The 24,974-nt window shown below is 34.2% G+C and overlaps 3 protein-coding genes across 5 annotated transcripts in view; 2 read left to right on the top strand and 1 right to left on the bottom strand.

Annotated features, from left to right (window-relative positions):
* The window catches only part of Pdk (pyruvate dehydrogenase kinase), a 59,474-nt gene extending 52,016 nt beyond the window's left edge, over window positions 1-7,458 (top strand). For both annotated transcript variants that reach the window (XM_071596159.1, XM_071596158.1), the window contains 4 exons: window positions 2,889-3,088; window positions 3,999-4,113; window positions 4,950-5,059; window positions 6,236-7,458. In XM_071596159.1, coding sequence (XP_071452260.1) covers window positions 2,889-3,088; window positions 3,999-4,113; window positions 4,950-5,059; window positions 6,236-6,490 — 680 coding nt within the window. In that variant the 3' untranslated portion in view covers window positions 6,491-7,458. The remainder of the gene's footprint in view (window positions 1-2,888; window positions 3,089-3,998; window positions 4,114-4,949; window positions 5,060-6,235) is intronic.
* Window positions 7,459-9,118: 1,660 nt separating this feature from the next.
* Window positions 9,119-14,010, bottom strand: Pldn (biogenesis of lysosomal organelles complex 1 subunit pallidin). The gene is made up of 5 exons (XM_071596129.1): window positions 13,791-14,010; window positions 13,589-13,705; window positions 13,413-13,500; window positions 13,247-13,333; window positions 9,119-11,024 (listed from the first exon to the last, which is right to left on the bottom strand). Exons 1-5 carry the CDS (start codon window positions 13,832-13,834, stop codon window positions 10,899-10,901), a joined length of 462 nt encoding a protein of 153 aa, XP_071452230.1. The 5' UTR covers window positions 13,835-14,010; the 3' UTR covers window positions 9,119-10,898.
* A 109-nt stretch (window positions 14,011-14,119) lies between these two features.
* On the top strand, window positions 14,120-23,969 carry ergic53 (protein ERGIC-53). Of its 2 annotated transcripts, none has more exons than XM_071596114.1 (11): window positions 14,120-14,315; window positions 14,604-14,660; window positions 14,740-14,837; window positions 15,279-15,451; window positions 15,568-15,667; window positions 16,950-17,073; window positions 18,144-18,291; window positions 19,843-20,060; window positions 20,226-20,343; window positions 21,294-21,575; window positions 23,099-23,969. In XM_071596114.1, the coding sequence occupies exons 1-11, from the start codon at window positions 14,150-14,152 to the stop codon at window positions 23,133-23,135; spliced, it is 1,521 nt and encodes a 506-aa protein (XP_071452215.1). In that variant the 5' UTR covers window positions 14,120-14,149; the 3' UTR covers window positions 23,136-23,969. The 2 variants fall into 2 exon arrangements, with proteins under 2 accessions (XP_071452215.1, XP_071452214.1); XM_071596113.1 differs by having other exon boundaries at window positions 14,121-14,315; window positions 20,220-20,343.
* Window positions 23,970-24,974: the final 1,005 nt, after the last annotated feature.

Below are 24,974 nucleotides of genomic sequence, written 5' to 3'. Positions count from 1 at the left end.
TTCTGTTCATGTTTGTCTACTTGTGTCAATAGGTTATGCATGCCCATTTCTGGCATTGAAATGGATGCACTCACACTAAGAAAAGATGTATGCAAAGCAATATTAGTCAATGATGTCATGCCAGAGTATTCTATTTTATTTAAACATGATGCAATGAATACATTCTGCAAATTCATGCTCCTTTGAATGGTGTAAGTTTTCGTTCAGCATCTAATATGCTGCCACATATCTTCATGCATCATCCTATGAAGAATTTCTTTGTTCTAAAAAATGATTGGATTATTTTAGAGGGAGTCATTTAAATAGATCAAACACTATTGGGCCAAACAGAGCTAAAATATATCAAGTAAGATGTGATCTGCTAATGAAATTAAGGTTGGTGAATAGATCATTTACATTTTTGTGGTCTTGATACAAAAATGCCATCTGTATGTTGTTATAACAATTTTTTGTATTAATATATATTTATGATGAATTGAATTCATGATAATAGCATTGTCAGGTAATAGATTTACACTTATCAAGTGATATTTGTATGAAAGTATGTAGATATGAAATTAAACAAGTGCACACATACAGTTGTAAAAATCACACCAACTGACGAGAATTTCTTATGGTTGAAACAATCCACAAGGAATTTTCTTTGCATATTTTACAAATAAGTTGCATGTAACGTACATTTAATTAATCAGCCAATTTTCAGTAATGTTCATTTATGTCACATTCCACCATTTTACACAGGAAATGCATATGCCTGGACAATAGTTGCATACATATATATGCAGGGTGCGATGCTTAAATCCAGATAAGCATGTATTTCCTCTCTGGGTTAGCGAAACCTTCCCTGGACTTCTCTGTAGCTTTATACTTAGCCACGATATTGTAAACAGTTGATCTGAAGTACCAGAAGAATCGAACTATTTCGAAATGTAACACCCAGCGAGAACACTTTCGTAGCGGCTCTTCGATTGTACTCTGCACTTGTACTTAACAGCTCGGCCATTTTGAGGTTATGACTGTTTACTAGATGCCTATATATAGCTTTTAAGAACGCCAATCGCGACCTCCAGTGGAACTACAATATGGCAGGAAATTAAAATTGAAAATTGTCCGGTTTTCAGCATCGTACCCTGTATACATAGAAAACACCATTCTTACCCCGCAAGAAAAGTGCTGGGACACCAGCCTTTAATGATGAAACTATGGTAGGGATGGGATTCTACCAATAGAGGATGTTCAAAATGATAGAGGTAGGTTTCGGAAAATACTAATTAAATTATTCAGTCATTGGGTTGCTTTCATTAGTTTATCTTATTTTTCAATTTCAAGCATGTCAAGATAAAGCGTTATAGAGGGATGGCTTGATCACTGTTGTCACAACAGCTGTTATTACAGTATAATAATTCTATCTATCTGGTTGTCTAGTTTTGTTCTCTTCGAGGGAAAAGGTGTTTTTGAATCAACCAATACTCTTCAACAATGAGTTGGGTATGAATATCAGAAGGGTCCTCTACATGATAATAACGTAAATCATTTTTTCATCTCTTAGTGAACAATGTAAACCTCTCTCTCTTAATTTATACTTTTGACAGGATCTCCCAGAGTTGTGATTCCCAAATAAAAACTTGTTTTGGTTTCCTTGTATGTGTCTACTTTTCCTCACATCCCATAGGCAGTTTTAATTGAGACGTCAGTTAAGTTACTAATCATAATGCCAAATTACCCATGTTTTCCCAATCTGTGATACTGAATATTGGGGGATCATAATTTGCTTTGGTTTGGGGTTATTTATAGTATTGCTACTAGATCATCTCAAGTAACTGGAAGAGGTAATATCCCATGATATATGAATGGTCGGAGTCACTGCCTGAAAATACTTTCCATGGCAATTCTTATGCAAGTGGGACCATTTCATTTTTGTCTCGATAAATTGAGTAGGTACAATTAGAACAGGAATCTGATGAATGGCACAGTGATGGGAATGATGAGGTTCATGAATTACAAAGATGATTAATGAGTACATAAGCACACATGTTATGTTTTCAACTGCATAAAAATTGATGAGGGATATTGCGCATCCAGAATTTTTTGAAGTTCATAATTGTATGAATAAATGAATGAAGAGCAGGTAATTAACCTTATTTTATTCAAGAAAGTACTCTTTTACACTTCAATCCATTTAAAAAATCAGAGCTATTTGTGAATGAGATTATGGAAGAGGAAATTATTGATCAGTATTGATATGTGATGGATATATTCCCAGTCATAAAATTATACATTCCAATATGGCTGAATGTTGTTCCCTTGTTGTTCTTGCACAATTACTTTTAGCGATGTATGCATATAATGCAGCATCCACAATACCATTGAAACCACACAAAGCATTTTGTACAGGCCTGCAATATTTGACATTATGTTTAAGCAAACTTTCAATGCAAATTCTTAAGAAGTAATTATCACTGGGCATGTGATTCAAATTAATATTATGCTTGAAACATTGGAATTTTTTTCACATATTTTATTTTATATATTCAAAGGCACATTTCACTTACAATAAACACTTAAATTACATGCAGAAAGGTCAAATTTAACATTTTGATTTTTTTAAATGCCACAGTATTTATTTAGTTTTGTATGTCAGCAATTTTGATGACCTAATTCCAGCTCAATAGTCTTGAGTATTAAATGTGAACTTACAATTACTAACTCCCTCTGAGTATTTCATGTAGGAGAACACATGTATTGCATAGTAGTACAGTGTATCACCTTGCATTAATATATAGTCATTGCTGTCATTGTGCCACATTTCTGTCTGTAATTTGGGTCTCAGTTGAATTAAATTTTACCATATTATTTTCTGCATGGCATCTCTACATTTGTCCCAACAGTGCTAGAGGCTGGAGTGCCAATACAAACTGTATATGTGCCATCACATCTCTACCACATGCTGTTTGAATTGTTCAAGAATGCAATGCGTGCTGTCTTAGAAAATCACTCGAGTGATGATGAGGATGACATTCCTTCCCCTGACGACCTCCCACCATTAGAAGTGACTGTTGTACGTGGACGAGAGGACATATCATTGAAGGTAGATACAATTTTGTATTTCTTCATTTTAAACGTGTGGGATGATGATGAAAATAACTTGAAAAATTATTGTGAAGGAAGTGATCTAAGTTCACTAAAATTATTCATTTCATAGTGTTCACCAGTTAGTTAACTGTGTTTTCGATTATCTGGCATTTTAAAAGTTCATTTGCTTTTATTTATGAGAGGTGTTCAATAAATTGTGATGATAACATTTTATTAGCCTCCTGTGGCATTGCTTAGACCTCAACTGATGATTTACCTGGCATAAGCAAAATTTATGTGTAACACTATCACCATTGTTGCTTTTAGTGAACTGAACATGTTTCAAAGTGTAATGGTTACTGGTGATACAACTCCATAGTGAAATCAAATAAAATTTGTGTCGCATATAATTTATACATAAAGCCAAAAATATGCATAACATAAAAGTAATTTTTTATGCTATGAGTTATGTGAATAAAAAGATTTTATGAAACCTCTGTATTGAACATCTGCCTATATATATATTACAGTTACCAGTTATACCTTTATGTGTGGAAAAAACATTATTAGATGACTCAACTAATTTTCTATAGTATAGTTATTTCCTTGAAACTGCTTGATTACTAAGACTAGCGTTGTTTTCTAGAGTGAAGAGTATTTTGGTTGTGATAGTCCAATAGACCTTTGTATACTTTTGAAATGTAAGTGTATGCAGTCTTTTGTTGAAGTCATATCTTTAAATGGGTATGTGGAAGAAATATGGATTAAAGTCTTTGTAAACTGTGAAAAATGTACACACATTTGTAGCTACAAAAATATGTGGTAACAGATTGTTTTGAAAATCCATTAATGGTAAGAGGGGAGCAGTAAAAGAATGGTTATTCACTTTTAGTCATGAATTTCAGTAGTTATTTATTTTGCTCTAGGTGTCTGATCTTGGTGGAGGAATTCCTCGCAGTGAAATTGACTTGCTCTTCAATTATATGTATTCAACCGCACCTCAGCCATCTAAGTCTGGATCCCACACAGTGCCACTTGCTGGTAAGAGCATAAAAAAATATTTTCTTTGTAAAATATCACATTTTTCATCCCTCATGAATTGATTCTACCCGGCTCTGTTATAGATGAGATTTGGTCATCATTTTATTTTAACTTTTAATTAGTCTTATTTTAGTGTATGTGATCATATAAAATTGACATCATGAAGCCTATGACAGGAGATATTTGTCTTTTTCCTTCATTTTTTCATGCATGTGAATTAATATCCTAACCTTTCAGGTGATGCTGTGAATTTTACTTGTAATTGAAAAGTAATTGCACTTGATTGTAAGTGACATCTACTTAGACTCTTCATTTTGTACCCTACATTCCATAGGAGTGTGATATTATAGTTGAAGAAAAAAATTATGTGGGGGATCAAAGTAGTTAGAGTGTTTAGGAAGTAGAGACAATAAGTGATAGGAAGTAGAAACAATAAGTGATAGGAAGTAGGCTTTTCATCTTATTTAACTGAGAAGTATATTTAAAAATTTAATCTTATCCAATACTTATATTCTTCATAATGTAAAATGTTCAAGCATTATTTGTGCAAGTGGGTATTCTTTTGAGCCAGTGATTGTTACAGAATCGCAACTAGCTATCATAATTAACAAGAGTGTATCTATGATTAATCACAGGTGAAAACCAGAATTTCATGTATGAGCTAACTACAAGTGGCATTAGGTAGTGGTCTAAAATGATGTTTTCAATCCAGGTCTCCAATGCCCTCAATGTGTGCTCTATAATAGTTATGCTAAATGTTTACATGGTGAAGTGGTATAATTGTGTCTTGAGGCAATTTTTATAACTGATTCAATTTTCAAAATGACCAACTATAGGTTATGGATATGGACTCCCCATCTCTCGTCTGTATGCCAGGTATTTCCATGGGGATTTGATACTTACATCCTGCGAGGGATATGGTACTGATGCGGTCATATACATGAAGGTAAGATCTGGTGTGGGGAGTATTTGTATGTAATAGCACAAATTAAGGTATCCATGTAGAAGACTACGCCCAATATTAATAAGTTTCTCCTGTTTAAATCAGTTCCATACAAAGTGGCCTAAAATGTAACTCTACTCAATGCAGGCCCAAGATTTTCTCCTATACTCTCATTTCCCCTGTTTGAATGAATTTAAAAATGTAAATGCATCACAGCTAGAAGGTTATATTTGGTGATAACCATTTTTCTCATGTGAACATTCTCTTGATCTTTTGGAGACTTTAAATAATTTTCTTCCTCCTTCGTCGCATATTTTGTATAAAAGAATACCAGTTGTAATTTTGGACATTATTTGGAATATTGACACCTATTATACTCACAAAAATGCGTATGTAGATATATACATACAAGATACCTATGATATGTGGATTAGCAGCTTCCTGTTGAAAGGGCTGCTTGTTTTTAGAGCTATAATGTTTGAACCTCTGCTTGGGGTGCTTGATAATTGAAAATATGTTTACAGCATATTAAATTGTGATGCAAATTGACAGCATTGCATTTCACTCAAGGCATATTGCATTTCCTCTCTCATTTTCCTCTCCTCATCACTCATTATGTCAAACATTGCTTGATAAGCAAGTCATTTTTTTACAATATTTTTTGCCCATCATGCACATTACTCTTTTAGCAAGGTGCTTGTTACGCAAGATCCTACTGTACTTTCTGCCCCTTTTAAACTCGTCCAACATGCTGGTTTTTTTCATCTCCCTACCTAGCATTCTCCTCTCTATCACTGACTGCAACTTCCGACACCAATGAAAACGCTATGAATCCATTCTTCTTACCTTCTTTGAATTTCTTGCAACAAACTATTATCCTCCCCCATCAAGCCGTGCACTTCCTTGTTTTTCCTATCCATTTTACTTTTTCTATTCTTATTACTAATCGAAAAATTTCAAGCACTCATAGAAAAAAATATGGTAGTTATTGAATTTACATGTTTCAAGTAATCATTAAAACACTACAATTTCTTATGCTTGTCCATGATTTCATCCAGTTTTTGTTTAAGTATAGCTTATTGCATAAAAGTCACCATACCATGAACTCAAATTTTTTAAGCCGACAGTAATCTCACAGAAGCTAGTACAATAGGGAAAATTAACTCTTGTACCTTGCAGGCCCTATCCAATGAAGCAAATGAATTGCTGCCAGTATTTAATAAGGCCTCTAGTCGTCATTACCGGGCAACAATTCCTACTGGAGACTGGAGTAATCAAAATGCTGGAGGTCTTCATGGAAGGCAGATGCCTGTATCTTCCAACACTGGTCACAGTAAACGACCCCTCCACCAGCAGCCTCTAGGAACTTCTACCTGCCCTGTATCACCAAAACAGAAAGCCTCCACTCAGATATCTCATCAAGTGGGGATGTGATATCCGGATGATGATGTGCTGAGTTCACCCTTTTTGCCAGAAAAGTCACAGTGACTTACAATTACTATCAACCCATCAAAGGGTTTTGAAATCAGGTGGGCACATAACTGCATTTCCTGGCAAATAAAATTTGCTACAAGAATCAGAATCGGTGATTATGGAATTTTTTACCACTTAAAACCATGTGTGATGTTTGTTTTTTGTTGATTTATACCAGCTACTAAAACTCCATCAATGATATTTTTTAATTCAATGATTTAAAGAAAATAAATATCAATCCATGTGTTCACATTGTATTTTAATCAGATGTCCATCAGGAAATTATAAAATTGACATGGGGCACTTAGTATAAGTCATAATGTATGTGTGAATGTTATTTATAGTTTTTATCATATATTTTGTGATCAAATGTCTAATCAGGACCTAATGGAATAGATTCAATTGTAATTTTGGCTCCTGTTGTAAATAGATGATGATTCTTACAGCTGTGAAACTACAAATAGTATGGGAGCATCACAAAAATGTAGACATTAATTTAGTGTAAGAATCTGTTAGTGTGATCTTTTTAAAATGTAATGTTTTATTATAAAATAAGGAAAGTAGATGTGTCTGTGTAAATAGAAACTTGATTGAATGTTGTGTGTTTGTGCATTGGTAGTTGAGGAAATAGTGTTACCCAAAGATTTTGTTTCCAAATTGATCTTCATGTTCTTGTAGCTAACCATAGATTCTGGGCCCTTCGGCTCTAAAAGAATTGTGTAAGTGCATTTTTTAAGCGGGCAATTAATATTCTGGTCTTTAAGATGTTCCTTTTTAAATGTTTTTTTTCCGTGTTGGAAACAGATTAAGAATAATGTCACTCAAAGGCAGTGATGGTTCCATCCAGTGATAAATTACATAAATTTACCAGTTATTCATTGTTCAACAGTGTTGCTACAGTGAAATAATAAAAAAATTATGATTTATAATACTTGCCTAACAAATTCACTCTCAATCATCCTCCCCAACTAAAATGATTCCTACCCTAAGTGGAAGTTTTAGATACACATAAACAACACTTGCATGCCGCAGGTCATTTCAGTACTCCAACTTATCAATACATGCTGATCATAAGTAGCTCATGTTTTGTAGCTGTCTCTATGCGTTGATTTTGCCTTGATAGTTTTTCCCTTTAGACGATTCAGCAGATGAAATGAATCACATCAGATAAATCTTTGTAAATAGATGAAGGAATATGGAGGAGGCAGGGAAGAAAACAGAAGTACCAATGACAAGATGAATGGACACTAAGGAAATCCTGGAGAAAGGGTTCATGTGTCATTGTAGAAGGGCACAGGAAGAAATAGAGCTTGTGATGCCTGTAAAATTACCATTAGGCATAGGACAATGTAATTATATGCATAATGTCATGTAGTCTTATTCACTTAATCATTTCTTTATTTGATGGGCATTCTCTATACCTTGCTTATGACCAAAGGCAATTTAAGTGATTGGATAAAAGGACCTTTTACAAAATTCTTCCACAGAGTTTGCATTCATTCTTCTACCAATTTATTAAAAACATTTTTTGTCATTAGTGCAATGAAATGACTTCTAGTAGGTGACAGTTATTTGATGGAAACACTTATTATCATAATTAAAAATGCTTGAATCAGGGAAAATAGTGGCAGCTGTATGAAGGAGTTTGTAAGGTCACAATTTGAAGCTGATGGAGTAAGATCTTGAGAAGCTAAGGGTTACTGGATGCACTGAATTGATGAGAATCTCAGAAAACCTATAATAAAAAACCATAGACACGGTATTCAACCTGAATGTTGGTTTGGTAGAGTTCACCCAATACTAAGCCCAATGGTATGTGAAATTTACGTATCTGGGGCCCAGATCCTTTCCCTGAGTCACCTTTGGTTTCTGAGGAAGTTCTGGTACGCGAAAAATCACACAGCTAAGGTGGACTTAGCTTAGGGTGCTCAAAGAGAAGTGCCTGGGAATCAAACCAGAGTCCTCCAGTCAGTAGTCCAAAGCTAAACCCCTGGACTACCACATAGCCTATAGAAAACTTACATGGCTCAAATTTTCTGCCAAATGAGGGTTTTGGTGCTATACAACTTGTGATGATATCCTGAACCCATTGAAGAAAAACCTTTTTAGTCAATAATAAAATCACTTATCCTGATGTAAAGATACAACCTGCAACTGGCACAAAATGAGCTCACTATTATATTCCAGCAGAGTATAGCAATCTGAAAACCGCCCATGAAACAGATGCCAGACCAGATCATAAATAGATGAATGAGAAGTTTTCAAGGCCATTAATTCATAATAGTTTTATTGCATGTGTAATTGGTATTATTGCTAGTTTTAGGGGATGAATCAACCTCCCCATTCCAGTTGAATGTCTTTAATTATAATGAATTTGTTATCAGGGACACCATCCATTGTTAGGACAGCCCCATAAGAATATTTTTTAAATATTACAATATCATTTATTTTAATATGGTTATGCTAGTTAAGGTTTGTTAAAGAAACTTGGGAATTTAAACAAAGTCAGCAAGCAAATGGCACCTTGAATAATGAAATTATCAATTAGTCGGCTATCATTCAGAAATAATGTATAGCAAAAGTATGGTATGAATAAGAAGTAATTGTTTATTTGCTCAAAAGTGATTGACGTCTACAAGATCAATGCCATTATATATGGCTTTCATTAAAAAAGTCATTGTCATAACAAAAAGGTAAAACTGGTCACACATGGAGAATCCAGTAATAACATTCAGTGCAAGATGAGCAGCAGCGAAAGAAGCCATTCAAATGCATTAAGCACTTTATATGTTTGCAATTCACGATTATAATTTATAAACCATGTGCTATAAATAACCATTCAAGGTTTCCATGACATACAAGAAAAGTTTTAAACAATCATAAAAAATACATGTACAACTTTCAACATTAAAAATACGAGATTTCAATGGAATTGTTTTTATCATAAGTTATTCACAAGCTAGGAAAGAATGACTAGTACCAACCAATATATAGTAATGTTTAGCGTTAAAATCCCATATATTATGCAATGAACAGTATCAATATTAATGCATATAGACTCAAGTTTCAATGGAATGTACCATCATATACCAAATTGATCAGCTTCAGCGTAAGCAAGGGCAACAAATTCCATCCCACACCCTATATTCATAGTTTTTATATGATTGAGCTTTAAGGCAAGGGATTTCATGGCATGACTCCCAAATAATATATCAACTAGAAAATAACAATTTGGTAATTTTTTACTCTCATTTAAATAGGTATTGAAATGGCTTCATAAATCAAACTTGAATATTCACAACAATAACATAACCCCCATTTTCTTTCCTGCAATTGATTTCAAGACCATACAGTGGTTAAAATGTGTTGAATAATGGCTGTAAACACAGTTTTACTCTCCACATAACATAATATTAATAGGAATGTGGATTGGATTAAGGCAATGAGTTTGGTCTATCGCACTCTGAAAACAGGCTTGTCAGCCTTAAAAAATTTCTCAATTTTACATTTACTTTGGTCGCCTAACTTCATTTTACACAACCCATTCAAAATATATGTACTTTATGCTTGAGGTTTCCTTGGTCATAGATGCATACCAGTCCTAGCAACAGTAATTATGGACTGCAGACAATCAACATGAAGGTAGGTAATTTAAGAAAATGGATATTAGTAACTCTAATAAGTTTATGGAAAGTATTTTGCATAGTGATTATAACAATGTAGGCCTTATGCCACATCAGTTCCTTCACAAAATGATCACTGTTACAAAAGCATTTTCAATGTAAAAAATGACAGATAAAATGATTATAATGTTATTCTGATGAAGTAACAAGGCATTAAAAAAAACTAGGCTTTGTTGACTGAACCAAAATAAACTTCTTCATTATTCTCAACAAAATAAATTATATCCACTTAAGATTACACACACAGCCTTAGAAACAATCTCAAAAAATGGAAGGATAAATTTTCAGGTATTATAATCACCATTTGTCCAAAATTTATAACTAAAGCTAAAAGAATAACTAGTGAAAGCCATTTCCCAATGTAAGCTTCAACATGAAACAAAATGATATTGTTAAAAATGATTTATGGAAGCCAACATTTTTTTTATACATGGGTAATGTGACAGTGATTGACATAACATCAGCAAGTTGAATTGCAAGTAAACACTTGATCGAGATTATTAGAAAAATTATTAAACCAGGGAATCTGGCAGTCTCATTTAATGAATCTTAAGCCAAAGTCCTTTAATGAGAGCCTTCATGCCACAACACAAAATATGAAGTTTTAACGATAGATGAAAGCATTACTAATCAACAACAAGCCTAAATACACCTTTACATATATAATATAATGTGAAATAGGACGGTTAGCTTTTCCTGGATGGCCCTGGTTTGGCAATTAACATCTGCTCTCTTTGCAGTTGCTCCTCTTTCCTTTGCTCGCGCATAAGGGCTTCTTTCTGACAAACCTGCTGTAGCTTCAGTGCCCGTTTCTGGAAATTGTAAAAATAATTGCAGTTAAATTGTTAAACAATCATCCAGTCAGTTCTCATTATTCCTAATTTATTTTCTCCCTCCAGGGAGGTTAGTTGACCAGTAACACTAGAGCTATTAAATATTGGCACTTCCACAACTAGAAAGTGATATTAAAATATCTTAATTAAGTTAGCCGAGGGACATGTTGATAAACTGCAATATAAATGGTATAAGAGAACTGCATTTAAATTCAGCCAACAACTAATTTATAACATGAACATCAAATCTTTGCTGAATGTATTCTTTGGAACAACTTATGATACAGAGTTCATGGCATTGTTCTTACATGACAGAGTCAAAGAAAAAAATGACCCCCATTTCCAGAAGATGGAGGCTCTTCAAATACATTTCAAATTTGCTAAATTTCTAAAATTGGAATTCCAAAAACCAGCATTAAAAACAATTTTCCAAGAAGACAAAATAATCCTCAAATATAAGGTCTGACTGGCTATGACCAATGAAAGTTTTAACCTTGTTACTAGTGCATGTATCATGTGTGTGACTAGGCTTATTCCATAGGTTTAAAAAATGCAATTAATTCACTGTTCTTTTCATACTTAATATTATCTTGCACAGGGTTACAACATATAACTTTATTTCTCAAAACAATAAATAAATGTTATAATCATCATTGCATATGATTAATTATTTTCCTTGGTAATGTCAGCAATGTACCTAAGCCAACAACCCAAAATATAAAATGGAAGAATCTAAACAGACACAATGGGTTATCATTTTCTGGTAAAATTAATGCTTTCATTTGAATGGAGAGCATTGAAGAATTAATAATTTTACTGATAACTATAATAGGATTGGCTTTAAATAACTGATTGGATCAAAAGACCTTTAATGTACTGTTGATTTGGTATCAAATAATAATAACTTCAGATAGGTTTTATTTTATTTGTTTCAATATAAATTAAAATAACAGTTCTTGAAGTTTAAAATTGCCATTAAGTCAATTATTCATCCTAAAATTCTGTGTATTAATGGTAGAAAGAAATAACAGGAAAATTACCAGAGCTTAGAGGGGGAAAAGTAGGATAAAGATTCTAATATATCTATTTCAATCTAAAACCATAAAAGGAAATGGTCATGGACTGATTCATGTAGGGGTGATCAATGATTTTTCTGTTTTGATATTTCATGTGCAAGTTACAGCTAATGTTCATGGGTTTGTGCCAAATATTTGAGCACAATTTTTTTCATGTATCTTAATAGAGCCTGTCTTTGCTACTTTTTGACATGCCTTACTATATACCATGTACATACACCACCCACCAGATATTTTTGTAATGTGATCTCTGGTCAAATAAAAAGCAATAATAATATTATTATTGAAGGAAAACTTCCAGGACATCTTACTCTCCTAGGATGATGAATTTAGAGCTAAACTTCATTGTATTTGTTCCAGTCACACTAATTTTGTTGCTCTTTATTACTATTTACAATCTCACCCTGATTTAAACGGAAGAGATGACATGAGAGGTTATACGCCTCGTAAAAAGTATGCACACATGGACTCACATTTACTTCATTCATTTACTCTCCCCTTCTGCAACCGCTCCCATGTTATTCATGGACCATTAGTACGAAATGTTACAAAATCGCTACTCGAGATTATCAAGAAATAGAAGTTTGAAGTCTTTGATGTGGCTACTATAAACGGACCATGACTAAAACACCTTTAATATTTCCAAAGTATAATTCTGAATGGATGGGTCAGGTAAACTACCACCTTCTCCCCAAGGATAAATATGCGAGCAATTAACAATAATGGAACGTCCTATATAAATATAATAATCGGCAAATATTCACCAATCGAAATAAATGAACTTAAAACGGCCGAATATATATATATACAGTATATATATATACAGTATATATATATATATATATATATATATATATATATATATTTCATTTCTATTAATTGCATTGAAATTAGAAAAAATAACTCTTCATTATATATATATATATATATATATATATATATATATATATATATACAGTATATATATATATATATATATATATATATATATATATATATATACAGTATATATATATATATATATATATATATATATATATACAGTATATATATATATATATATATATATATATATATATATATATATATATATATATATATGTACACACAAATAATTTACTTTACCTTAACTTTTGCAGTTCTTTCATGGATGTGTGACATTTCCTTCTTAATTAGAATCAACTTGTTTTGGTAATGTTTTAATTTGGTGAACTGCAGATTAAGAGAAATTAATTAATGAAGAAAGAAAACAAGTTTAAAATGGCAAGATTAAAAAAATTATAGCACTCACCACTTCCTGTACATTATATTTTTCCTGACATGCCGAGAGCCTGTCATTTTCAACAGCCAATTTTTCAATCAAGCTTACTTGTTTTTTCCTGTAACGAACAAGTTCCATTTATTTCATAAGGCGCGAAAAATATTCAGGGCAAATAAGGGTATTAAGTTCATTGAAATTTCACCCACGTTAACTCGTCTAATTTAGTCTTTACTCTAGATAGATCTGGTTGATAGTGCGAAATCAGTCCAACTGTGAGCTTTTCCACGGTGTGCTCCGAAGTAAACGGGCATTCTGTAGTGTCACTGGAAATAAATAACACATGATTAAATACACTGAAACGGCGGCATAATTTCGCGAATGGCTCCTCCTCACCCGACTAACACTTACCTACTCGTTATATCATCGTTCTCAAAGGACAAAGCATCCGTCATATCAAAGCCTTTGATAGATTCCAAAACCCACCATATGTAATATGCATTTGATTTCTTACGTGCTTCTCGGTTAATCAGCAATCAAAATACATACGAAACTGCATTGGAAAGCATTAATGGATCAAAACAAACACCATAACCAACGTGAAAATACTCTCCAAATCAAACTTAAAACAAAGGACTTTCGAAAAGGTATCACATGGTTCAAAAGAGCGTATCAGAAGAAAACACGCATAAAAGCGCGTTCGTTTTGTCAAGTGGATGCTCTTGTTTCATACAGCGCCTGAAATCCCAGGTTGTCGGTATTCGGGAAAAATGGCGGCGGAAGTGAGGTGGCTAGCGTTCATCGTCCTCGCTTTTCACCAAATATATTTAATTATCGGTGATAGTCCTCATAAAAGATTTGAATACAAGTACAGTTTCAAGCCGCCTTACTTAGCCCAGAGGGATACAACGGTCCCATTCTGGGAATATGGAGGAAGTGAGTAAATGCTGAAACCCAATCGAGCTGCACTGCCAGGTGGCAAATACACACCTAAGGCCTTAGCCGGTTTGGAATAAATTTATTTATGTGATCTGTTGTCCAAGGCTTTGAATGTATAGGTGAAAGTACTTTTTGGTTAATCATATTGATATCATGGTTATCATTTCCTAATTAAATTTTAAAGGTACAAGAGAGGGACTCGTTCTCCCGTACGACAAGTGGTTCCTCATATTTCTTCCTGTCCAGATTATTTATGATGTTTTTGACAACACTTTTCTATTACAGATGCCATCGCCAGTGAGGAGAATGTCAGAATCGCACCATCTTTGAGGAGTCAGAAAGGTAACATATGAACATTAGTAAGTGAATACAGTACGGGTGCCTCGAAGTGCATTTATTTAATACTATTTATTAATTTAAGGTGGTATATGGACGAAGAGTAAGACAGACTTTGATTGGTGGGAAGTTGAACTGGTGTTCAGAGTAACAGGACGAGGAAGGATAGGTGCCGATGGTTTGGTAAGGAATGGAAGTTAATATGATGGTAATGTCTATTATTTAACTCCGAGTCATCAGACTTTTTTCATGGCATGCCATTTTTCTAGAAGCCTCCTTTCATCATCCGTCATTTTCCTGCTACGAAAAATGCATTTGCACGATATTTTATGCGTTTAAAAGTTATAGTGTATCATATACGTTGTACAACTTATAATAGCTAGGAGGTGTAAGTATAATTAAACTTAAAATAGTAGCTCCTATGGTGGAATTGCATCCGTTTTAACTCCACAACATTCATCTTAGGATTGTCTTTAGCCTGTATGTCGTTGAATTGGTATCAATTGATTGTTTTTAGTGCTGTAAATCATTGAATTAATTTTAACTACTGACTATATTTTTAACGAAGTCAATATTTTAACCGTCTCTCAAAAATTTCTTTGCTTTATTTTACCATTTTCACAGGCATTTTGGTATACAGCAGAAAAAGGTAGCTATGAAGGAAAAGTTTTTGGCAGCTCAGACAAGTGGTTGGGCTTGGGAATATTCTTTGACTCGTTTGATAATGACAACAAGCATAACAATCCCTACATCAGTGCAGTTGTGAATGATGGAACAAAGGAATTTGATCATCAAAAGTAAGCCTATGATACCGGAATTATTGTTAATCTTATTTGCAATCTTATCTGATTTGTAATTGTATATTTTCTAATTTGAGGATATTTATTTCTCCTTCTTGTGATTAATTTTTAAGTGATGGATCTACCCAGTTGTTAGCAGGCTGCCTGAGGGACTTCAGGAACAAACCATTCCCTACAAGAGCTAAAATTGAATACTACAAAAATACCTTATTGGTAAGATAATTTCCATAGTTCGAACTTTCATAGTTAACAAAATTTTCACAGTTAAAGTTTTATGGTAAAATTGATATTTGTAACCGTTTTCCTAATATTTGGCATGAAGTCTTGAGAAAAAGCCTTTGTGAAATACATACTTGTTCAACAAACATAAAACTTGGTTGAAATGGAGTTAGTTCTGTGGCTATCATGGAGTGTTTCTTCATGGACCAGCCACAATGCCAGATGGTGGCAGAATCATTCAATTTCCCTGAGGAGTGAATATAATGGTTTAGTGGCTTCCAATTGCTTCATGAAGGAGCCTGCAATCAAACATGCTGTAGCAAAACAATCCCTTTTACTTTGTGACTGCACTGGAGTGATACTAATAATTTAATCTCCTCAGTAAAGTTATAGTGTTCAATGGACCCTTATCGCTCCTCAAAAATGTCAGTGAGTTTATATTTTAAAATTTAAGTGTGACGGAAATTAATTAAATCCAAAAATAAAGCAACTCGCTCATGTCTTTGATACAATGAAGTAAATTTTATTCATCTCTTATCTTCAAGCATGAACAAAGAACTATTTTAAATCAGAAGAGTAGCCACAACTATCAAATACCCCTTCTATTTAATTGGGCTACACCATATTTTATACTCATGTGATGAACTCATAGCAAGGAGGTTGCCTCCATTGATTTTATTAAGGAAGAAGGATCTTTTGTGGAGTTACAGTAGATCCCATGTGAGTTATGATGGTATCAAGTCATAGACCCGTACCGTCAGTTTTATCTACTATAGTAAAGAGCCTTGAAACCACTGTAAATAATAGACCATTATCCCTTATGGATTGACAGGAAATGCAATCCAAGTTTGGGTGATAAGGAACTAATCGAAGAGGGCAGCAACCTTTGACGCTTCATATTTATTTCAGTCCAATTAGCTTCTTTCATTAATGGTTGCATCTATTGAGTTCCGACTTATGTAATGTCTAGACTACAGTATTATATCTCATTCTAGTGCTTTTTTAGTGTTGTGGTGGTTAATATATTGAGATATATGTATGGTTATCTATAATGTATTTTATACACTGAAGAAAATGGGTAAGTATTTATCTAAATATTGGTTTGTCAGGGTTGCATATCTTAAATGTGATAATGTGGGTGCTATATTTTCTCATGATGAGTGAGCTACTGCTTTTAGGTATTTGCTACTTATGCACATGTGCTTCCTGCAGGTAATTAAAATTTAATGAGACTATACCCTCAATATATCATATGACCCAATGCTTTTTCTTTCAGGTTCTTTTCCATAATGGGATGACAAACAATGAACAAGACTTTGAAGTCTGTTTGCGAGTAGAAAATGTCTTTCTTCCCAAAAATGGTTATTTCGGTGTGACAGCTGCAACTGGTGGTTTAGCTGGTAAGTTGTGTAACATTCATTGAACTATAATTACCAACCATAAAGTTTATTGCTTTGATTATCTTCCTAAATATCATCCTTATGTGCTGTCTGAATTAAAACTGCAGTGGAACCTCGTTAAAAGAGTACCTTGGCTAGTGAGTAATTCACATAATGAACAAAAATATTGTGCCCAAGAGTACCTCACTACGTAGGGAGCGACATTTTGCATAACGAGGAGAGGGGTATTCCCGGAGTGATTGCTCCGGCTGATTTTTGTGTTTAGTACAAGTTTCACTAGCATCATAACGTTGCTAGTGATTGCACATTTGCCCAAACTTGTGTTCAGGCATGTTATTTGTGACTTTTCGTGCTCAGTTTCATGTTTTATGATTAGTTAAAAATGTCCCCAAAAAAGCAGTTAGGAGGCAGTCAAACGTAATGATAATGCTATGTTGCATTTTCAAAAAAACTTGATTTGCTAAAAACAATGTCTTTCAACAGGTTTCTCGTAAAAATGAATTATGAATGTATTATAAATTAAATAATAATTTCAAATATATTTTGTTTTCTATGAATTGAATTTGTATTCCTGGTGGTTTTATTCTGTGATAGAAGAAAATATGAATGTGTGCAACGACCCTTAATAACGACTATATAATTTTCTTTGAATAAACCTTGCGCAAAATTTATTTTTTTTGGATGGAGCGCATTATTATTCATATTTTACATGGCTTTATTTGGAAAAAAATGATTCCCTAAACAAATGTTTTGTTTCATGAGAAAGGCAACAGGAGGGATCATGTGGGGTTGTAGGGTTCCGCTGTATTTAATTGGAGATAAGAATAGTTTCTATTAATCCTGATTTTCTTATTTATAGCCATTGTAGCGCATGTGTCCTTTATCATAGCAATGGTGATGTCATCAGATGAGAGATTGTTGTAGCCTTCAAATAATTAGATCGTCCCGTCAAAATTTCTTAGGTGTGCCCTTTAGCAGCAATACCTTCTTTTATATTTTTCATTTGATTGCAGTAAGTAGAATTGATTGTCATCAACTCAGTTTGAAATAATGTTTGCCATTTTTCTCAGATGATCATGATGCATTGAAATTCATGACATTCAGTTTGAGATCTCAAGAAGACGCAGACAAGCAGCCAGCTCTATCAGATGAAGAGCAAAGAAAACTTGCTCAGGAATATCAAGATTATCAAAGAAAATTGGAGCTTCAAAAGGAAGAGTAAGTAACCTTCATAATATTGCACCCCTCTGGTGCAAGGAGAAAGGCAGACTAAGGGCAGTGTCCTCGATAAAATTATTATTATAATAATTTCTTAAATTTAATTATATCATGCCTCGTTAGATTTCTGGCTTTGTGTGTGCATGTTACATTTCATGAGAGGAGTTGAGCCATAATTATTCCAGAAAGTTTCAATATTAGCCATAAAAATATGCTTCAGAGAGCATAAGATAGCATATAATGGGAGGGATGGAGCAGGAGAGCATATAACAATTTCATGTTCAGCAGAAATGTTAAAATTTCCCTTTTTAATGCAGCTAATTAATTTAAACCTAATGTTCTTATCACCAGTCACTACCATATTTCTGACAACACCATTCGGGTTTGGATCCATTCCTCAACTTCAGTATTGTTCTAACTTAAGCTAATATGTCACTTTCCTCGTATACCTTGTCGTTGCTCATTTACATGATATGAAAATGTGGCAGTAAATGGGCTGGCTCATGTCCCTCTTCCTAAACGCGTGCTCCTGTGTTGCCAAATCTCTTCACTGTGCACAAGGTGATTTCTGGCTGCTAGGAGGCATCCCAGCTTCCTTTAGATTTGAGCATCCTTTAGAATTGCACTAGGCAAAGAAGCTTTCACAAGGAGGAGGGAATTGATGACAGGGACATTGGGTAAGGATGTTAAGAAAAAGCACAATAAAACATTGATATGGAGCATAATTATGTACGGCATGGAAACATGCTCATTGAAACAGGATGATAGGTGTTTATTGGAGGCTTTTGAAATATATGTGAAGAAGCTGAAAGGAACACAAATGAGGAAGTGCTGGGTATGATGGGCTAAGAGAGGGGATTGTTGGTAGAAATCATAAGGAGATAGAAAAAATTAATGCAGGCATAATGATTGGCAGTGGGATGTGAACCTTGTGAGCAGAGCATGTAACTAGTTCATGTATAAATCTAACTAATCAGATCCTCATCTTCATTACCAGTTCAAGTCTCTTGTCCCACATTTCATTAGCATGCCCGTTAAAAAGCACTGGCAGGAGTATCATTGCTACCCCAATCCTCCTCATGCTACCTTGACTTGTGCCACACAATTTGTGAGTGACAGTTCTGATTAAGCACCCGTCTCTCTCCTGTCTACTTGTACTTCCTTTAATATGTTGTCCACATCATGGTTTTGAGAAGGTTTGGAATGCCTCCTTAAAACCATAGGTCCTACAAAGAACTCCTGGTTATAGTTTATCTTGCTTTATATCTGTATCTCATTACTGCTCTGATATCAAGTTTTCTCTGCCCCCTTTCTATATGCAGCTCTACTTTGCCTCATTAATTTTGCCCCATTACACAATTAATAGGAATGATTCGAAGTCCTACCTTATCCACATGTAAAATTAAGCATGAAGTTCCAGAGGCAAAAGCAATCACTGGTATGCGCTAAAGACAGTATGGAAGGCTTTGTAGTGCTTTACTTTCATTTATTTGGTTCACTTTACTCCAATTTGGTTTAATAATTCTTGTCTCCACTTGTCTGCTTTATCAGGTACAGAAAAGAGCATCCAGATGATGCTCGTGGGAAGGAGAACCAAGAGTTTGATGAATGGTACGAGACTGATCAGCAGAGAGAATTGCGCCAAATATTTTCAGGCCAAAGTCAAATGTTTGATGTAATGAAGGAATTGAGCAGGAAATTGGATGAAGTAGTGGGGCGCCAGGAGAGGACACTGAGCATGCTTTCTTCTGGCCAAGCAGTTGCACCTGGTAATAACTGATGAATAAGTTCTTAAGCCACACTGGATCCATGTTTTAAATTAATCACAAGTCTATAATGTTGAGTGATAAAATTAAGTGTTTCAAGACATTGTGGAATAGAATCACATGTATCCCATGATTTTTTGCGTGATTATTGTATTCATTAAGTTCCAGGAGGCCATCAGCCACCCCCACCTGGGCAAATGCCAGTGATTGACACCATCAGGCGCCATGAAGTAGATGCCGTTCTTGCCAATCAACGGGAAATGATTGTTACTGTTCGAGATGTGAAGTAAGGCTTGATTTGTGCATTCTTCCTTAATGTTAATTGTGAACATCAGGCTTGTTTTATAATGAAAAAATAATTTTGCATACTCTGAATTCCCATGAGCATATTAGTTTTAGGGAAAATGGTGGAGCTATGATCACCTATTCATTGTAAATACAACCTTAAAAACGTGCCTCAACCTTCATCCTTACAAATAAATTGTTTCAATACCTCTCTAAATAGTAGGCATTCTTTTATTAATAGTAAATTGTAAACTCTGTTTCCCAGTACAAATGTGAGATTGGTACTGCAGCTAAATCAATGTGGTTTTAGGAAATTGCAAACCTAACTAGACTAATTGCATGATTTTTAATATGAAAGTTTAGTTGATTATTCTTAAAAACTAAATTTTGACATTATTGATTCAACGTAAAAGGTAATTCTGAGGAAAGAATGAAACAGTCAAATATGACGTATACATGACAGTGAATATTACATTGAAATAGTAAAATTTCTGTTTTGCTTGTATTCATACTTATTTGGAGATAGTCAATAGGTGTGTGAATTTCAAGGAATGTGAAACACATGAAGATGAATTAATGTTAGTTGATATTTAATTGATTTGTAATGTGTATGTTTCCCTATGAAAAGTTTCAACTTATTTGTCTGTGGGCCACTTTTTCATTTGCATTTATTGTATCCATTTGCATCTATTGATTGCAATTGCAATGTTTATGATATTTATTTTACTATAATCTTGTGATGCACATTGTATTTCGCATTAAAACAGGCTTTTATAGTATATTTCCTCTTGTGATAATACAATATAAGACGAATACAATTGTTAATAAAACTTGTAACGTCTAATTTGCTCTCTGGTCCCCTAGATGAGGGATCACTGTATGTGATAACCAATCTTATCTTTTTCTTTTATTTGTACAAATTTTTGATGTTATACAATGAAATATTTCCAGAGCTTTTATGGGAGAGGTGCATCAGAGGACTGCTTCTATTCTGCAAAATCAAGGGAAGCCAGTAGCCCATGTGCAGCCAGTTGGAGGGGGTGGAGCATATGATTTTCAGCAACTATCAAATGAATTTAGAGACAGTCTAAATTCCTTGAAGCGGGATATGAGTGTAGTTGCCAACTCTCAAAAAGGTGGTTGTCCACCACAGCAGTCCTGTCTCAGCACAACTGTCTTCCTTGTTTTCCTAGGCATTCAACTCATAATTCTCATTGGCTATTACATGTACAGGTAAAGATTTATTTTTCCTTTTATTTATCCATGTAATTATTAGCTTCTGTTACAGAGGCCGAATTATTTTTCTCTGTTGATGGAATTGTCCTTGAATGTCATCTAAATGTTTTTGGCTTTTTTGAAATTATCATACTGCAGTGGGGCCCTACCTTAATGTTATATTAATCTACTCCAATGAGGTTTTATTGCTATAATTTTGTCTGAAGTTTCATTATAGTGAGATGGTTGATATTGGATTGATTTTTCCCTTAGATTTCATCAAGACCCCATGGTACCTGTGCATTCACTACTCATGAAAGTCAATTTATGTTTACCAAAAATTCCTAAAATATTTGTTGGATAAAATTTAAAGATCCACAAACTCCCAAACTATGTTTTCCTGTGATCCACACTATAAGAATGAGAATTTGTCAAATGAGAATTTGTTATACAAAGGAACTCATTGGATTTGGAAATACCACTTAGAATGTAGTGACATAAAAATGAATCCTTTATTCTTGTAATCTGAACTATGTACTTATGTCTATATTAAACCCCCATTAAGCTATTTTCATTTGAGTGGCTTTTCAATAAGTAAAATGGTATGAGACTTAATTGATGAAATCGCTTATAATTGGTCTCCCAGAGCGCATAGTTACTCCACTGCGCAGCAGCTCCTCTCATGAAAGGAGTGAATTAGATTTGGAAATTTTATTTCTTTATCATCTCAATATTTCTACCCAAGATAAATATTTTGCTAAAAAGTATTTTTTTCATTTGCAGAATGCCTGCACTGAATTCTATTTTTTGTGTCACTAAAATAAGATGTGGTTGCTCTAAATAGCCCCAGGAAATAACTATATTTAACAAGTGTTCGGTATATTTTGGTTTTCTGCAGTCATAAGTTGTAACTTAAGACATTCATTTTACTTGTCATTTTTTCAATGTTCACTTCTCACTTGTTTCCATTCGAGGAAATAAAAATTTTCAAATTCAGTGAAAACTGAAGTTGAAGCAACTTAGGCATAAAGGGTGGTAAAGATGTCAGCATCAGGAATGCTCACTATCTTGTGACGGTATCGTTGTGAAAGTCTTTTAATATGTATGAAGTCCAAATCTGGATCAAAAAGGGTTCTACAGTAATGTGAGCCACCCAAAGGGTAGATATGACCTATTGATAAAATAAAATTTGACTTTTTAATTTCCATCAACACCCATCCAGTCTCAACTTTCACCACTATGTTGCTCTCCATTATTTCTCCCTTTTCCTATTCATTCTCCTCTCATTTCTGGTAAAGAAGACCTCTGCAATCCAGTGTGTCAATCAAGAGCATAGTACCTCTGGCTCTTGTGTAAAATGTGATTTAAAAAATTACTGATGGCAGATAACATTTAAAAATATTGTAGAAATGCATCATAAAACTGTTCCACTCTTTAATATTCAGAAATGTTTTGGTATTCAGCTTGCTAATGTTAACTCCAAATAAAGGGTTTACGATGAATAATCAAATCTAAAAAAGGATATTTTTTTTCTTTTGCAGAGACAGCAAAGAAGCACAAGCAAAGAAATTCTTCTGATGTGGATAATTTAACTTTTGTGATGGTTTTTGTGACTTAAAATGGCTTTTACAAGTCGGTCAAAGACTAAAAATTCCACTGATCATCTGTGGAACATCTGTTGAATCTGGTGAATTATGACCTTGATTTTGGAAATTCTCATTCACAGACAACTTGTGACTTTTTCAAGTAGTTACTGATTAAGTGGCTTCATGGTTTAACATCATGAGAATACCATATCAAGTCCATCGTCATTTTGTAAAAAGGTAATTCTTAATAGTGGTTGTGAAATTGGGTGTTGTGGAAATTGAGTGCTTTATCCTGTGAGCCACCTGGATGGGTGGAGGATGTTGTCAACTGTTTTGTTATTCACATGATACTTTAAAGTGAAAGACTTCTGGGTGGGTTTGGTTGTAAAGTGTGATGGTAGTTCATCCTTGTATGCATGGTGAAAACGAAACTGAGATTTAGTTCATAGCTGCATTTTGTTATTGTGGGTCCCCCCAGTGTTTTAAATGTGTTCAAAGTTTAACGAAGGGAAATGATCTTTCAAGATGAAATATTTTTTCTCTGTAATGACAGATGACTTTTCTACAGTAAATTTATTTTATCTACAATTAGTAAGTGTTTCTGGTTGAAGTTGAAACATCTTATGTTTACCAAGAATGTTTTTCTGTTGATCTTGGTCTTGCCCTTCCCCAAGTACTTGCTGTCTTTGTCTCTCTGTGCTAAATTATATCACGACTCTTTTAGAAGTATGTTTTTCATTGTCCAGTGTTCATTCTCTAATAAGTGGAATGAGGGAAGTTGAGGTATACTATGTAAAATTTATTATCAGTAAACATTCCACGCAAATCAAGTATCAGTTGATTAATTAAAAAAAATAATTTTTTGTTATGTTTGGCAAGCTATATGGTTCATTTTTAAGCTTTGTTGCGACATTCTTTGTTATAAAATTGTAAGAACTTGAACATAATTTGTAATGGTTTTCCATTTTCATCAAGCTGAAGACCTTCCCCATGCTAAGCATGAAATCCCATTTCTGGGCAGTACCTTTTTAGTATTTACACTGTCGGTTTTTGTGTTTAGTATGATGAATGATTCAGAAGAAATGGCGTCTTATGCATAATAACCAATTGTTGATGAAATATTTATTGAGTCAGCCACTGTCTGTTATCTATATTTCCTTAGTGTGGCATACACATTAAGGTGTTGCTCATGTGATCCTTAAGAAAAGTTTTTAATTAACCCCCAAACAATTTGGCACGAAAGGAGGAGGGATTGAGATGGTGCGGGGGCTAACGTACTGGCTTCCCACCCAGAGGGTGCGGGTTCAAATCCTGGCGGTGTTGAATATTTTTCAGATGTATCTCGATCCCTACTTAAGGTGCTTTGTGGAGGGCACTTTGAGTGAGTACGCCGTCCGTCGGATGGGACGTTAAAGTGCGGACCCCTTGGCGCCTTTCGTAAAGAGTAGGCTGATGCCGGCGCCGGATTTCTCTCCACCCTTCATCCTTTCCTGTCCATCCCGTATGGCGCAAATGACCTCAGCTGTCGGTCGCCTCCTCTAAAAACTACTACTACTACTACGAAAGGAGGGCTAATGATTAATTTTAATTCTGACAAAATAAATGAAAAAGATATGTAATATTTGAAGGTTGTGCGATGATGTAGGTTAACATTCGAAGTTATTTTTGCAAAAATATCAGGCGTAACTGAGACACATCACATAATACAGTGAAACTTGCTCAACGAGCATCTCCCACAGCAAGTATTTTGCATAACAAGCAAAATATTGGTCCTGAAAACGACTCTCTTAGTGAGCAAACTTTTGCATAATGATTGACAAGCAGAGGGGAA

The sequence above is a fragment of the Hetaerina americana genome, unplaced genomic scaffold (assembly GCF_022747635.1).
Source record: "Hetaerina americana unplaced genomic scaffold, ioHetAmer1.1.p SCAF_76, whole genome shotgun sequence".
In the NCBI taxonomy this organism is placed as follows: Eukaryota; Metazoa; Arthropoda; class Insecta; order Odonata; family Calopterygidae; genus Hetaerina; species Hetaerina americana.
This window is presented reverse-complemented; position numbering and strand designations above follow the sequence as displayed.